This window comes from Typha angustifolia, chromosome 14 (assembly GCF_048772165.1).
Source record: "Typha angustifolia cultivar Huaian chromosome 14, ASM4877216v1, whole genome shotgun sequence".
Classification (NCBI taxonomy): domain Eukaryota; kingdom Viridiplantae; phylum Streptophyta; class Magnoliopsida; order Poales; family Typhaceae; genus Typha; species Typha angustifolia.
The window spans coordinates 9,708,986-9,725,282 of NC_133252.1; the positions used below are offsets into that span (position 1 = coordinate 9,708,986).

General features: G+C 36.9%; 2 protein-coding genes across 2 annotated transcripts; both read right to left on the minus strand.

The window, feature by feature from the left end:
* Window positions 1-1,097: 1,097 nt before the first annotated feature.
* On the minus strand, window positions 1,098-5,023 carry LOC140776830 (pentatricopeptide repeat-containing protein At3g06430, chloroplastic). Its single transcript, XM_073120714.1, has 2 exons — window positions 4,463-5,023; window positions 1,098-2,806 (listed from the first exon to the last, which is right to left on the minus strand). The coding sequence occupies exons 1-2, from the start codon at window positions 5,021-5,023 to the stop codon at window positions 1,652-1,654; spliced, it is 1,716 nt and encodes a 571-aa protein (XP_072976815.1). The 3' UTR covers window positions 1,098-1,651.
* Window positions 5,024-6,771: 1,748 nt separating this feature from the next.
* On the minus strand, window positions 6,772-15,548 carry LOC140775502 (squamosa promoter-binding-like protein 6). Its single transcript, XM_073118848.1, has 11 exons — window positions 14,294-15,548; window positions 12,612-12,793; window positions 10,698-11,012; window positions 10,354-10,592; window positions 9,271-9,345; window positions 9,077-9,184; window positions 8,863-8,980; window positions 8,615-8,756; window positions 8,294-8,444; window positions 7,535-8,134; window positions 6,772-7,382 (listed from the first exon to the last, which is right to left on the minus strand). The coding sequence occupies exons 1-11, from the start codon at window positions 14,878-14,880 to the stop codon at window positions 6,942-6,944; spliced, it is 2,958 nt and encodes a 985-aa protein (XP_072974949.1). The 5' UTR covers window positions 14,881-15,548; the 3' UTR covers window positions 6,772-6,941.
* Window positions 15,549-16,297: the final 749 nt, after the last annotated feature.

Sequence of the window (16,297 nt, forward strand, 5' to 3'; positions counted from 1 at the left end):
CATATCCAACAAAAATGAATTGGATCAGATTAAATTTGGCCAATTTTCATCGATGGATAGAACCACTTTTGACCGATGAGTAACGATTAGTTTTTATGCCAAACTACAACGAGTTAAAATATATTTAGTAAAATTTAAGCAGTTAATATATTATTATCTACTTGTATAGATCAAATTATCTATTGTTAGATTTTTTTTTTCGTCTATTAATTGTCAATCGAGGTAGTTCATTGCCATTAATATTTTCCACCGTGAGAAATCCCAACTCTCTTTAAATCAGATTACAGGTCTATGGGGGTAGTTGAATATTTTTATGTTCTAGTCAATGGTTGACTTACAATTAAGTCAAAGTGTTTAAGTTCAAAATACGGGGAGAAAATTAAAATCGGGCAAATTATAGTTTCCCCAAATATATTTAGAGTATATTCTAAACAAATTAGGGTCAGCACTTCTATAAAGAACAAGCCATATAATAATGGATTGAATTTAATTGCTCATGCTCAGAGGAGTCCGCAAGATGCTTCTTACCTAGATAAGGAACAAAATTAAATAAAAAAAAGAAGATTACAAAAATGAGAGATAAGAAATGTTACAGGATTTTTGGACGACAAAAAAATTTCCCAAATCCTCCATAAACTGGATAGACCAGCAAGAAATCCAGTCACAGTAACAGCATGATGATGAAAGATTCGTCTGTCCCTTTCATCACTCCAAATTTCTCGCAACCTGTCAATGTTTCCTAAGTTGAGCTTGTCCAACTCTGGAGGATGAGGCTGCCATCATTGTGGAATTTTCATCTCATTCGCTGTTGTAACCAAGAGAATACAAATTCTGCAACTTGATACTACAAAGGATGCAGAGAAACAGCTCGTCTAATAAACAACAAATGTCACAAATCTCCTGACGAAAATAAAAGTTCAATAAAGTCAGAAGGAAATCTAAGTGGCCAGATATTTAGAAAGGAAAAAACAAAGAGTTTGCATCGTTGATTGATTATGTCGATGTAGTTAAATGAAAAGGGTGGCATTCTCATCTCTGGATTAGTTCAATAGATCATCATGAAGATGAGTATAGAAATAAGCAAGAACAGGAAATAAGAGTAAGAGCATCAGCGCCACCAAGGCCATACATCTGACATCTTTATAACATAGTAACAAATAGTCAAATATACATGTTTGCAGTAAACATGTCGACGACAAGGTCAGGTAAATTGTGCAACTGGGATCACACTAGTCAGTCACTAAACAGTCACATCATATGCACAAATTCCATACTAAACAAAAATCTGATAAAGAAACATCTCATTAGTAGCAACATGATTAGAACTATTGGATGTCAACAACATCATCCATAGGACAAACTCATTGCATAATCCGAAAGGGTGACGATTGGCAGGTATTCGTCTCCAAACAAAAGAATCGTTCGTCTATTTATTTTATCAGCAGCTACCATCAATTAAGGAGGCTCCCTTGCAGAAATATAAACAAATATAATCCTTAGAAATGCTCTCTCTTGTTTGCCGCTCTCAACCATCATGCAGACTTTAGTGTCAGTATGAGGGGTTTAATTTAACCTTGACCTCAAGGAAAAAGCCCTAAGGAGCTTAAATGAGCCCAAAACCTAAAATTGGATTTGGACATACCTCACTTCATTAAGCTACAAGCTCAGTTGCAAACATAGTTGGATCCTCCTGAGCTGGGGTACTTTCCCCAACCTTCTCAAAAATACCTGGGTACTCCTGTTCTAGATCATAAATCTTGTCAGTCATTCCCTCCTTCCTATATGCCTCCACCAAGATGGAATATGTATTACTATCTGGAGCACAATGCCTATCCTTCATATGCTTGAACACCCTCTCCATCTCCATCAGATCGCCTGCCTTGGCGCATGCAGACAACACAGCATTATGGAATGAGGTATTAGATGGTATCTGCAACCTCTCAGCCAGCTGAATACTGCTTACCACCTTATGAAAGAGACCTGCATTGCTGTACCCTCTTATTAAGCAACAGAATGTCTTAGTATCAGTTCTCATCCCCTCAGCACGCATCTGATTGAATGTGTATTCCATGCTTTTAGCATCTCCCACATCTGCAAATGCCTCAATCACATTATTATAAGTTGAGGTGGTCCATGGAAATGCCAGCTTCCGCATGTGTTCCATGACTGCACACATCTTGTCATACATCCGCCTCTTTCCATAGGCGCCAATCAAAATGTTAAAAGTTCGGGATTCTGGCTCAATTCCAAAATTGCGGAATTTCTCATACCATTTCTCCATAATTTCAATCTGACCCTTGTTGCCAAATAAGCTCAGAATAATATTCATAGTCCAGACATCAGGTTTGCAACTATTGTTCTCCAGCATACCAGATAGAACCTTTTCCATCTCTTCAAATTTTCCAGATTTTCCATATCCACCAAGAACAATGTTTTGAGTGACTGTGTTTGGGCTGATTGAGCGCTCAGCCATCTCTTCATACAAGTTGTCAACCAAATCAAATCGTGTTGAGTCAACGCACGCCTTTATGAGAGTGCTATATGTATAGACATCTGGTTGGCAAAGGGGTAGTGTCTTCATTTTGGTGAGGACTTCGAATGCTTTGTCAATGAGGTTGTTGCGACAGTACGCTGCTAGCAATGCAGTGTATAGCTCAGAAGTTGGTTGGCATCCTTCTTCTACCATCTCATCAAAGAGTTCATGAGCTCGGATGGCTTGACCTGATTTTCCTAGAAGAACCAGGAGCTTCATGTAAGTGCCTTCTTTTGGGTAATAGAAGGGCTGTTGTTTTAGCATCTCAAACACCTAACAAATAATTAAGACATTATCACACAAATTCTGACATAACAAGTAAAGAATCTGCTATACAAGAAATCAGTATCTACAGTTCTACACTATGCCACACACAAACATATAAAACATATAGAGGCAGCTCAGAGAGGCACACACAAGGCAGAGGTATCATTGTATCAGAGGCAAAAGCTCAATCTATGAGAAACCTAATAAAAGATGCAAAAAAGATCTCTTGCCTTCATGTGTAACAGTCTTCTGTTAAAAATACATAATGCAGTGCAATGCCAACACAAAATTAGAAGCGCAACAACCAAAAGTTATGCTTAGAGAAAGCAACAATATAGTAACACAGTAATTGTAGAATATATTGAGAACCCCCTGCCCCCGGCCTCTCTTTTCTCTCTTCTTTCTCATCTCTTCCACTGGCGGCGACCGAATAGATCTCCGGCGATATTCTCCAACAAAGATCCAACGACCTAAACCTCTGGCAACCTCAGATGAGTTTTTTATTATTTATTTTTAGTTTTTAATTCTTCTCATTTTCTCTCTCTCTCTCTCTTTTTCTTTCCACACTGAGTAAATCCAACGACCTCTACTGTTGCTGCTGCGGTGAAGTAGCAACACCAATTGCTAAGAGCTTGAGAGAGAAGGGGGAAGAAGTAAAGAAAAAAATTAGAACCTTGTCTATTTGAATAAGTTTTAAATGTTGAGAGGGAAGAAGGGAGAGAGAGAACTCGATATCCATCAAAATTTTAAATTTTAAGTAAATTAATATATTTTTAAGTTTTTAGATTTTAGAGTAATTTTTATTTTCTTATTTTCCTCTTTTTTTTTAAATTTTTAGAAATGTTTCAGCATTTTTAAATAATATTTAAAATTTACGTAATTAACAAATAGTCCGATCCGATATAAGCGACCAGTACGTATCATTTTTCAGCACGGCCCATACATATCATTTTTCTGGACGGTCGATACCGATCTTAATCCCAATACTGGGAACCTTATAATATACATCATCTCACCCCTTCCATTAGGTTTCTTTTATCTATTTTTATCCATAAATTGCTATGTGATAATCATGTGATAAAAATATGACATATTTGCCCCTGCAAGTCACGTGCAACTCAAGAGATAATTTTATGTTAATAAAAGTGGAGGGGCAATTTGGTCATTTCCATAATTTCGTCTATGGTGTCAAGAGGTGAGGTATTTTTAATAGTTCAAAGTGTCATTGTGTACCAAAAAATAGTTCAATGGATCATTATAAAAAACAGTGGTAATTCGGGGAGGGTGACAAGAGAATTATCCCTTATTTATTCAGTAGGTGGCTGTTTGGATCCTGCAGTTGCATGTAACATGTTTGAGATATTGTTCGAACAACAGCATTCTACTCTTAAACACTGCAAATTCTTGCTGCAGGCAACTAACACAGACCCTAACAACTAATTTTAGCAGACTACTCTTTCTACTGCGGTACATATCTTCCATCCTAAACCATCGTATCAGCAAAGTATGCCACCTATGATCGCCCAGTGCACATAGAAGATAAACAATTATACACAGCCAGGACATAAGAAACTGTAAATCGAGCAAAAGATTGCACCTTTACTTCGAATTTCGATTTAAAAGTCGAAATTTTGGGATATCTAAAAAGGGAAGAGAGATAACCTCGAGCGCCTCCTCCCACTGCTTCTTCTGGATCTTCTCAACCAGCGCCTCGGTGACCGTGCTTGTCCATGCCTTCGCCGCCGCCTTGTCGTCGGCCTTCTTCTTCATGTTCTTGATCGGCGTCTTGGGGGTTCTCGAAACCGACCCTTCCGTGACACCCGGGAACTCCCCCTCCTTCCAATGCCGCTTCTTCGGCTTTGGTGGCGGCGCCGCCGGCCACGGACGCGGCTGCGGTGCATCACGCCTGGCGCCTCCTCCTCTTCCTCCACCACTACCGCCTCCTCCGCCACCGCCTCCAGGGCGAGAACGAAAGCGAGAGGAATGAGAGGGCTGTGCTGTCCTGGTGCGAGAACCGACGGCGCAAATGAAGTAAACCCTAGAAGAGGAAGTGGGGAATCGAGTACTAGTTTGGTTGCCTTGCGACCGGAGGAGGGGAGAGGGAGAGCGGAAGGAGGAGAGAGAGCACGCGGACGCCATTAGAGGGGGAGCTTGGAATATGTGTAGATATGGGTGGGTGCTCTTGAGAAAGATACTACCGATAATATCTCTCCCAAATTTCATTTACCGACATGGTCCACACTATAAACTCAGTACTACTTTGGGTTTGATTTACTATGATTAAATAGCTGAACTTATTAGTATTTTAATTTTAAAATACTATTAAAAAGTGTTTTAGAAATAATACTGAACAATTGTTCAATGTATTACTTTGAAAAATGCTAAATAATTCAGCATTTTATTAGCAAATAAAATTAAAATTTTAACATTTAGATTAGCTCTTGTGCCTCTCTTTTTAAGCACAGTTAGCTATTGGAGATCACTGCATCATTCTAATTCTAAAATCTTTTGGTATCTTTCACAATAACATATTTGTGACCAATGCACAAACTTAAGATGTTCTAATTTTTTCTTCTTTCATACTTTTACCTATATATTTCTCATTTAAGATCTGATTAAGCTATGATAAAAATCTATCACATTCATTTATCTTTTATTTTCATAATGACATATAATATGTCTAAAAGAATTATTGATTAGAAAGTTATGAACTAAGTGGTTTAGCATCTTAAAAAAAAATATTAAATAATTTAGTATTTTTAACAATAAGACACTAAACATTTTAATGTTTTATGTGAAAAAGATTGAATACCCTTTCCCAAATATAACACTAAAATGTTTAGAGATCTTTCTTAGAAAATAAAATGCTAGACTTATTTAAAAATATATTATAGATTGATAGCTAAAGTAAGATATATCTCTTTTTGGTGTTAAGCTTCTATTTCCGTTAATAAAATTTGAAAGAGGATTAGTTTGATCAAAAACTTAATAGGAGGAGGAATTAATTATAGGTTGACCCCAATGGCCCAGAATATTATAGCCCATTACTGTCCACTATAAGTAGGGTGTCAACGGGCTTAGCTTAATGAGTCGATTTTTAATAGCATTATATCTTTTCAGTTTTAGTTATCTTTAGGAATAAACTTATATATATTAATATCCAGTGTATTAAATATCCAATATAGGACTAAAAGATAATGTGTCAAGGGTAGGGTTGAAAATGGAACGGATTAACTCTAATTAGACCTATAACCTGATTTGGATTAGACCGGATATGGGTGCAAATTTGCTACTCGTTCTAGATTCGGATCCAGATAGAAGTTTGAAAAAAAAAAAATACTTGAATTCAGCTAGGTTTTTTTAGTTAGATTCAAATTCAGATATCAGATATCCATTAACCGCTTATATATAAACAACCAAATGTAATTTTGTAATTATCGGTAAAGGTAATGTACTCTATGGATTCATTTCTTATGTCAAATTAACTTCTATCATATATTATATCAGATTTATTATATATGTAAGGTTTTCTTTTTCCCTAGTATTAAGAGTTATCATATATTATGTTGGATTTAGTTTTCTCACCCTTTAAGAAATATCTCTACTTCAAGCTATTTTCCGCAGTGTTCATCTAATACAATGGAAATCAAAATTACAGAGATAATTATCTTAAAGTCATGACTAATTATCTAGCTCTCAAGTAACCTTACTATAATTTAATATATCGATAATGTATATCATGTCTTAAACTTATTTAATAAATAGATAGATACGAAGTGGCTGCTATAGAACAAGCATCATTTCCTTTAACCTGTGTATCATTTCAAAGAGACTCATTGCTGTCAACGAAATTAACCTGGCAAATTGTTGTTCCAAGTCCTTGTGTAAAAATTGTAAGTATTAAAACGGACCAAGATTAGAGACCAAGTCCATGTGAGAAGGGGTATGCATGGACTAATGTCCTACCATTAGAGGAAGGCTGGCTAATAATGACATTAACTACTGCTATTACATTGGATCAGAAAGATGTCTCAATATTGAAAATGAAATAGAGTTCCACAGGCTAGCTGCAATAAAAACGAAATTGCAACAATAAATAGTAAGATCATTTCACTTAAATACAAGCGATCCTTTGTGGTACTCACATAGAGCCATATCGTAAATGTTCCCACCTAAATGAAGGGAATACGAAGAAAACTTCGGGGGGAGTTTTGAAGAATAAGCCCACACAGACACAGACTGCTGCAATACCCACCATGGAGAGCATCGCCGGTCTGTACAGCAATGTTCTGGCACCGAAGCTCTGGTGAGCTAGCTGCCGACTACAGAGATTGCAAGATGGCATTGCCGTCGGTCTCAACTTGTTTTTGCTGATCTCCAGACTCATACTGTTGGGTATTGCTCCATCGGCATTCTTTTGGTACACTTCACCAGGAATGCTGATGACCACTTGTTTCTCCAGTTGCCTGTCGATTTCCTTTTGAACCAGAAGTAAGTAAGATTTGTGGCCTTGCGCACAAGCATAGTCTTCAGGAGTGAAACCAGTTGTATCACGAGCATTTTTCCATGCTTCGATTCCCACCTGGCATAACAGATAGGATAAAATCAACAATCAGATAGTAAAGAAGTACATATCCTGGCTGATATATCAATGCAGGAAAGGAGAAAATTTAAGGTAAATCATATATAACATGGTAGGTCTAAAGAGCATTAATTCTTAAACAAGGAAAATACCATTTCAGGGTCATTAATCAACGCATCTAATACGCTCTCAGCACCACTACTGGAAGCTGCAATATGAAGTGGGGTTATGTTGGAGGGCCCAAGGATGTCAGGCCTAAAAAGTAATCTTTCAGTGCTAGTCTCCTTGGAACTGTTATGTGGTGTATATTTCAATAGAAGTTCCACCATAGCTTTGCAGTTTCTTCGTACCGCAGTGTGAAGTAGATTTTCCGACAAAGCTATCTCTCGAGGAGACTTCCCATTCAGATCTACTGCTCCACCAAATAAAATGTCCAAAAGTTTTTTGATAACAGCACACCAGTCCCGCTCCATGGCAAATACAATAAGCCACTGGAACCGTTTTAGTTGAAAGGCCTCTAGATAAGGATCAGTTTTCTTGAACCTCAAGCTGTCCCTTCGAAGAAGCCATCCAAGTTCATTCAAGAATTGTAAGGATTGATTTCTAACATTTTCCGCATCTGCTCTTCCATGAGAATCATCATCGTGTGTGGCTATATCAATTGCATTTTCCAACATACAAATCTCAGAGCATACATCTTGTTCTGCAACTATGAAAGGAAAGAAGCCATTGCTGAGGCCGTTATCTTCAACCTTCAAAATATTTAATAAAAAAATTAACCAAGATATATAAGAAAGGGATAAAAAGAAGGGAAAAGAAAAAAGAGAAGGAAAAAAGGGAGGGGAACTAGCAATAGATATAACTTTTTCTTTCTTGACTTAAAAAAGTAAGGTAGGTGTAACTAGCAGCACCTCAATGAATCCTCTTCCTCTCACATCTGGAAGGGAACAAGAGAAGCTTAGACACTCAGGTCCTTCCTTCTCAGTACCCATATAAGTGTTTTTAACTAGAGCTCGTGTGGATTCTTGAACCAGGTAATTCCCTTCAAATGAACATAGTAACCTGCCAACATGATTAACCAAACAATATAAGAAGTCAAACAAAATCAGTAATACTTACTTTCAGCATAAATATTATATGTGATCATTAAATTTCCTCAAACACGGAATTATCTCATAAATAAGATCAAAGCCAAACGAAGGTAGCTGTACAGTGAAAATGAAAACAAGTACCTTGTAGCTGGTTGAGCTATGTTAAAACCTTTCACAATAAAGTTAACAGTTGCAGAAGGAGGAACAGCAATAGGTTTGATGCATACAATCTTGCTATGGTCAGGAAATATGAGAGGCAAATGTGTGTCTAGCACAGTCTGACCTGCAGCAACAGTAAAATATATAAGAACATTTCTGCACATCTCTGAACCAATGGCTTATATTACAAAAGCATCAATGGAGAATCACTTTTTAAAAATCAAGCATACCATTATAAATAAATCCTATTTGGTGCTGTACTCTAGCATAGATCCATCCTGACTTCCAGAACTCATCAGTGGAGCTACACAAAAGCCTATCCAGGTAGGAGCTAAGATCGCTGCAGAGCTGTGCGCACAGGGAGGACAAAATAATTAAAATGTAGAGAAAGGAGTATAAGTGATGAACACATATCGTAATATTGTTTGAAAAACAGAACCACACCTCCTTCCACGAAGACTCAGCTAGCCGAAGATATATTGTTAGAATAATACAACCAGGCCGTATGTAGCTTTCAATTTCTGTAGGACTGTTGGATAGCCAGTCAAGGATCTGAAATTTGGCATTAAATATTAAATTGTGGCAAAATTGCTCACAGCATGTCATATTAAGATGTGAAATTGAAAAAAATGGGTTACCTGTGCTCGTAAAACAAGAGGAAGGTCATGAGGGTCTTTACCAAAAAGTTTGAACACAATTCTATCTGTACGACACTGTAATTGATAGAGAGGTAAGCCGAAGAACTAAAAAGTCAGAACAGGAAGATAGCAATGAAGCTAGGAATGAAAAAAAATTTCTTCCATGATTCCATCATCAAACTCATAAGGCCATAACATAATGAAAGAACAAAAAAAGAGGAACACAAATAAGTTGATTAATATTGCTCTCGACCACATGTCTGTGGGTATTTGCCATTTATCCTTGTCTTCTTTGTGTTTTTTTTTTTTTTTGGGATTAGAACCATACTACTGGCTTTTGCCTGATCAATAGCCTGACAAGAAAAAAATAATTGCTTTTCTCCCCTTGCCCACCCTTACTTGCTAATTGGGGAGAGGGCAGTTCACAGGATGTTCACAAAGTTGTTAATGGGAGATGATCATGGTCCTCCCAGCAACAAACTCAATGGAGAAGGAAGCATATCATCTCCAATAAGAAATAGCACAGATTCATCAAGTGAAAACTAGAAAATAAGAAATTGCTACAAGTAACCATTAAACCATCTAAACTCTATACAAGAACAAAATGTTTGCAATAACCTAGGAAGATGAAATCATTCTAACATTAGGTAGTGCAAAGAGTAGCTATAAAAGTGAGATATAACTAACCCACTAGGAGAGGCAAATGACTGATGAATACAGGAAAGAGGTTAATGCTAAAAAAAAAAAACATTATGATGCATTAACAGGATCAGCCTATTGCATAGAAACCAGGCACATTGAGTCAACTTTGCAACTCTTAACACTGGTGGATAAAAGATCATTATGGATGTGAGCAAGGAACATGCCACAACTACACCTTCCAGTAAGGAGAATCTTTCCTAGTCCGCAAAATACCTTTCTCAGCGGAAAAATTAAGAAACTTCACTAAATTGATAAGAAAGTTCTCTTTCTTTTTCCACAATGAGGCTTGTAAATTGACAAGAAAAGGTATATATATATATATATATATACACACACATACACATTCTTGGAAGGTCTAACAAAGCCACATGAATTACGTACCTGAATATCTCCATTAGAACTAGATAGTGATTGGCCAGATGCTGAATCTGAATTACCACTTGTCTGTGGAGGACTTGACTGTCTAGTATCCTGCAGCATCCATGATGGACAGTTACGAGAATCAGTTCCTGTATATGCAAGGGTAGCTGACTCTTCACATCCTTCTCCACAGTCTTCTGTATCACTATATGTGTTGTTCAAATCGAAATCTTTTAACCTGGCTCTATAAGCAGTAGGCTCTGTAGGAGAATGATAGAATAAATAAAAGCTATATATTGCTGAGAGAACATCCACGACAATTAACATATACAACATGAAGAAAGAAACAGACAAGAGTGTCTCACCTGGAGTAGCTGTCATTATATTTGTCTTTGAATGCATATTTTCTGTAGGTACTGTAGTCTGTACATCATTTGCAGAGGACACCTTAGAAGTAGAACATAACAATCTGGAAGACTCTTGTGCAAGGGATGAATTTGTAACCAAATTATTAGCTGCCTCTGAGAATGTTCCAGCAGTACTTCCAAGTTTCTGCAGGGTTTGAGATGTCTGCAGGAGTGCAGAAATGTTTCTTGCATCAAATGAACCAGAATTATTTGCAAGATTACTCAAAAGATGAGATAACAAGTCCTGATCTTTTGTATGCTCAGAGTTATCAGCTGCAAGAAGAATATAACCAATTAGTGGACAATATAATTATGCTCATTGATTAAGTACATATACTGTAATATCAAAATCATAGTAAAAATGATTCTTATATGAAGAACCAGTAAAGAGAACCAAAAAAAGTAACAGGGACAAATAACATTAGCAACTACCACACTAACCCTTTCTAAATGTTAATCAGGTTACCCAAAATCATGACTGATAAAAAGAGTTCATGAAGATGGTCAGAATATATATATTCAGAAAAGAAAGAAAAAGGGAACACAACAGCTACCTCAAAATTATAGCCACTTTCTTGTGAGGATTATTCAAAATGACGTGGCAGAACATTGAACTTTCAGATGACTGTGATACTGGTTTCATTTAGGAAAACAAACGAGCATCTTTATTAAAAAAAAAACTTATGTAACCTAAATTATGCCAAGCATCATAAGAAATTCCACTAATTCTTTCAAGGAACAAAATCCATCAAATAAAAGGCAACATAATCAATGAACACTGAACAAGAGAAAATAAAGTAAGAAAATTAAGAAGCAGAACATCTCATACTAATATGCTATTCAGATCATCTATCTTGCTTTAGCAATTCTTCAGTTTATAGACTAATATCTCTACAATAGGTGGTACTTTATAATTCATATTTAATTAAAAGGGAAAGCAAGTTGATCATCTTCTATAAACTCTCCAAGCCATCTCAAACACTTTCAATTCAACATGTTCTCCAGCAGTAAAGCATCAAGTTGATCACTCCAGACATATCCATCTCTTTGCACATAAGCCACTTAAATAGCATGTCATACTGACTCATCTTTGCCTACCTAATAAAGAATCATGAATACTGCACATCTATATAACACATTCATGAAGAAATTTAAATTCAAGAACTCTGTTCTGCTTCTTCTCAAACTTATACTGAAATGCCAGCAGGCATCAATTCTCATCTCATTGGTAAATCAGGAAAGGATATGTTTGCCCCTGATTATCACATAAAACTCTTTATACAGACATAAAATTGCCTATTGACATAGAGCAAGATTCTATTCACAAAAATGCCAAACTTTTCTAGTAAAAATTCTGATAACGTTTATCATAAAGAAAAACAACATAGTTGAAAGTTTCAGTTTCAGTTTTGGTTTTGGGTTAGAAAAGGAAATGTTTCGGTCTGTTTCGGTTCTAGTTACATTGTATCAATTTCGGACTTCTTTTAATAAATAGTCTTCCTTATCTTATTTTTCAATGCATCACACAAAGTCTAATAGCATTTAAGCAATGAGGTTGATATTGAATTAGGTACAAGTTTAGATTCAAGTCAAATCCTGCTTAGAATTAAAAACATACATTAAAAAGTTTGTTATTAGGCTTGGATAGGACCAAGACGTGAAATGACTTGGCGAAATGTCTCGGTTTTGGATGAAATGTCAAACCATGAAAAGCAATACTACAATTTGCAGTGAATGAAAACATTTTCTTAATGCTTTGCATATGTGGATGAGAAGCACAAAAACATAAAAAGATGGGAACTAAGAAGGAACTAAAAGAACCGTATAAGCTAAATCAAAGCATGGAAGCATTACGTTGTACCAATTACTTACAGTGTAAATTGCAGAGGATCCTAAGAAGATTTATCAGTAGATAACTGCTTGTTCTATCATCAATCAAGTCAGCCCCCCCAGCAGTGGTCCCCGGATGAGTTTTCCTTCTCCGCCTATTATGACCTGCCAAACGTCGCCGACAACTTCGCTTCCCTTCATCAAATTCTTCAAGAAGGTGAAATCTGGACAAGCAATTATAAGGAAGTCACTATGGTAAGACTACTAAATTTAATAACATTTCACAATAAATTATGTTAAAGGAATACTGAGTTAATCCATAATTAGACATAACAACAAAATTAAATATGGCCAGTAATGTTTAGACTTTAGATTAAGACATTAGGTTATTGTAACTAGCACCGTCATCACACTATACTAATGAAGGCAGGGACTTGTTCATGTCATGCAGTGGTATGGGAATCCATGTAATGTCAGGCCACATAGTAGTCCATAGCAGCAAACTCCCAATCACTCTGCAACCACTACATACACACCTCACTTCTTATTTCTAAGATTCAAGGTTCAACATGTAGCAGCGCAATAATTGCCCCAAATTTAATGAAGCAACCTCATATCACCAACCACTGGCTTCGAGTAGTTGTTCCTAGTTCCTACTTATCATGATCTCCATATCTAGATCAAGATATTAGATGAAGTTTCAACCTTTAATATAAAGAAAAGGAGTAATCAGATCTGGCATGTTCACATAAAATCCATGTGTAGTTAATTATTTATTACAAAAACTTGAACAACAAAAAAACTAGTTTAATTAGTAAAAGGATTTTATTTCCTATATAATCCTCAAGAACCACACCATTTAATCTGCAAAATTTATACGTCATATTTGAAATGGGCAAGACATTAGCTCTATGTTGCTCAAGTTTGAATCTTGCCAGAGGATTAAACACCACCAAATTTACTTTAACTAATATTCTTCAATTGTTCTATGGTAGTTCATAATTCAGATTGAATGCATCAATGTCAGTCCAGAGATTCTGAAGACTACAAATATTCACACAGGCAGACTCTGTAATTCCTGAGTCCAATTGACTATATAACTAAATTTTGGGCTAATGGCCAAATGAAGTTTGAACACATCGTCCTTACAGCCAACACCTAGGGTGGAGGGAAGCATGAGGCTAGTAACTATTTCCTCCCAAAACAGCTTTGGTTTTCTCCATACTCTCAAGGCACCTAGTACACAAATGAAGCAACTCCTTGCCAATGCACCATACGATCTTTGTCAGATAGGTCTAGACTTCAGGTTATCTGCATGGATTCAATTGCAACATATCCTATGGATGGTCCAGCTCATATACAATCATTCATTTTTAACTTTGTTGGTTCCTCTGTTCATTCACCTTAACTTCCTTACTTTGTCAACATAATTTTCTTCACATAAATTCTTTATAGGGTTGCACCAAGTTTCATTATTAAGTCTCTTTGCGGGCACTGGCCATTGGCTTATACATGAATTAACTACTAAAGATATTCGAGATAATGTCTCATGGTGAATATTAATCAATGATAATGGAGAAAACTTACATCTTAAATGAGGGAAGGATAGAAGTACTATACAATGGAATTGCCAATAAACAAGACTCCCAACAATTAAGCGAGAACCCAAAAAATTAAAATCAGTTCTCTTTAATAATCAAGTAAAGAAGATGATGAGTACTGACCTACTACACTGTTGACAGAAACGCTGGACGGCATTTCCAACCACTGCTGTGCTCGCCTTGGCATGCATTTCACAGACCTTGTGCCGTCTATGGTAGTCCTTAGAACTGCTAAGGTCAACCCCACAGTCTTTGACCTGGCAAATCGGACGGTTAGAAGTGCCTCCTTGCAATTTGCTCTTCTTTCCATTCCTTTCTTCACCATTTAAAAGTGCACCTTCGACAACCGGGAGAACATGCTCTGCGAGCTTCAAGCTGAGAGATGCAGCTCCATCATATGGCTCATCCTCTTCCACCGTTACAATCCTCCTCCTCTTCTCCGCTTCCCCTTTACCCTTTCCAACAATTCCAAAATCAGTCTCCTCAGAGCAAGAGGATGAACTGTTGGACGGCAAACCATTTACTTCAACTGGAAACAGCTGCTTGTTTCTGCACTCTGACGGTACAGAATTTACAGGAGTGGCAATGAAGAGTTCACCATTCCATTTCCAATCATTCAAATCCCACTCAAAGCCTTTCTTCCGAATCCTACCCAAGTCCGATGCTTCGCCATAAAAATGGCATCTTTCACCTCCAAAGTTAGCCTCCATCAATCAAGAAACCAAAAAATATCTTAAGAGCTCAAATGATTTCAAGTTATTCCAAGCCCCCTTTCTAAGCTTGCCCACTATTAATCCCCTCTCTCCGGCCCCAGAAATCCATAAACATCACGCCCACACACCCGTGGATCCAAACAAGTGAAACCCACATAATCAATTACAATAGATTCCAAACATGCCGCAGTAGTGCCAACAAGTTCCAAACCACACAACTTAAAATTAACTACAAAATACTAATTTTAGATACCCATTACATAATTTGAGCCGGCAGAATTCACTAATTTCGTGCCCACAACTAATTAATTCATTCACCAGTGAAGAATCTCAAGAACGCCTACTACTCCAGGATGTGAGTCCGATCACATCCCGGAACCCCTCAGATACGAAAGTGTGCCCAAATTGGAGCACAATCCACAGCACCAGTACAAGCACCAAAGCTTCGATCTTTAAGCCAATCTCCACAACCAAGCCGGCTAATTTGATCAAACAAAGGAAGGAAAAAAAAAAAAGAAGAAGTAAAGACCCAAGATTATAAGTCAAAAGAACTCCCTCTAGATTGACCAGACGCCGATCCCTGAGATTTCTCGACCCAAACCGCTTCCCCCACAGATGACGGCCGACGAAGAGGAGAGAGAGAGAACGCCGATATGGATTTAGGGAAACGATATAAACGCGTCCACCTTTTCTAACTGCTTCCTGCGCACCCAAAATTACGACACCCAGTATATGACCTCAGAGATGCATCCTTCAGGGACCCACAGGCTTAGATTGACTGGTTCAACTTCACGGTGCGACAAAGGTCTCGTAAGTGAAGCTTATTTTTCTTCCAATCGACTTTTGAGGATATTTGGTAACTTTTATTATTATTTTAGTCCTTTCAGACAACATTTGTACGTAGCCCGATTAATAATAGACTACACAATTTAGAGGCATATATGTAGGTTACGCTTGATGTGACTCCCAACCAACTGCTATCAACTTGAGACTTCGCACTGTTTCACTATTCTAGTATTCGATTAGATGTGTTATATAATTATCGATAAAATTTTAAAAATAATTTATAAAAATCATAGAGAAAATTTTCTTATAAAGCAAACAAGAAGTAATTTTTGCTAGATTATCCATCTGGGTGTTACATTTTATGAATGAAAACTTAGATATTTTTATTTTAATATAAATGGTTGTTCCAATCGGTGGTTTTGGTACAATTTTGTGAGGGCTAGTTTGGTCAAAATCTAGTTACATTATTGAAAGAGAGGTACGAAGGGGGGCCCAGTTTTATTTAGTCGTACTGTAAGAGCTCACGCATAAAATTTTGTATGGATCCGTAGTGTTACCTAGTGACTAGATTAGCATAATATAACAAAATAAATAATTCTAGTACCTTTTTTATTCGTTTATTTTTCGC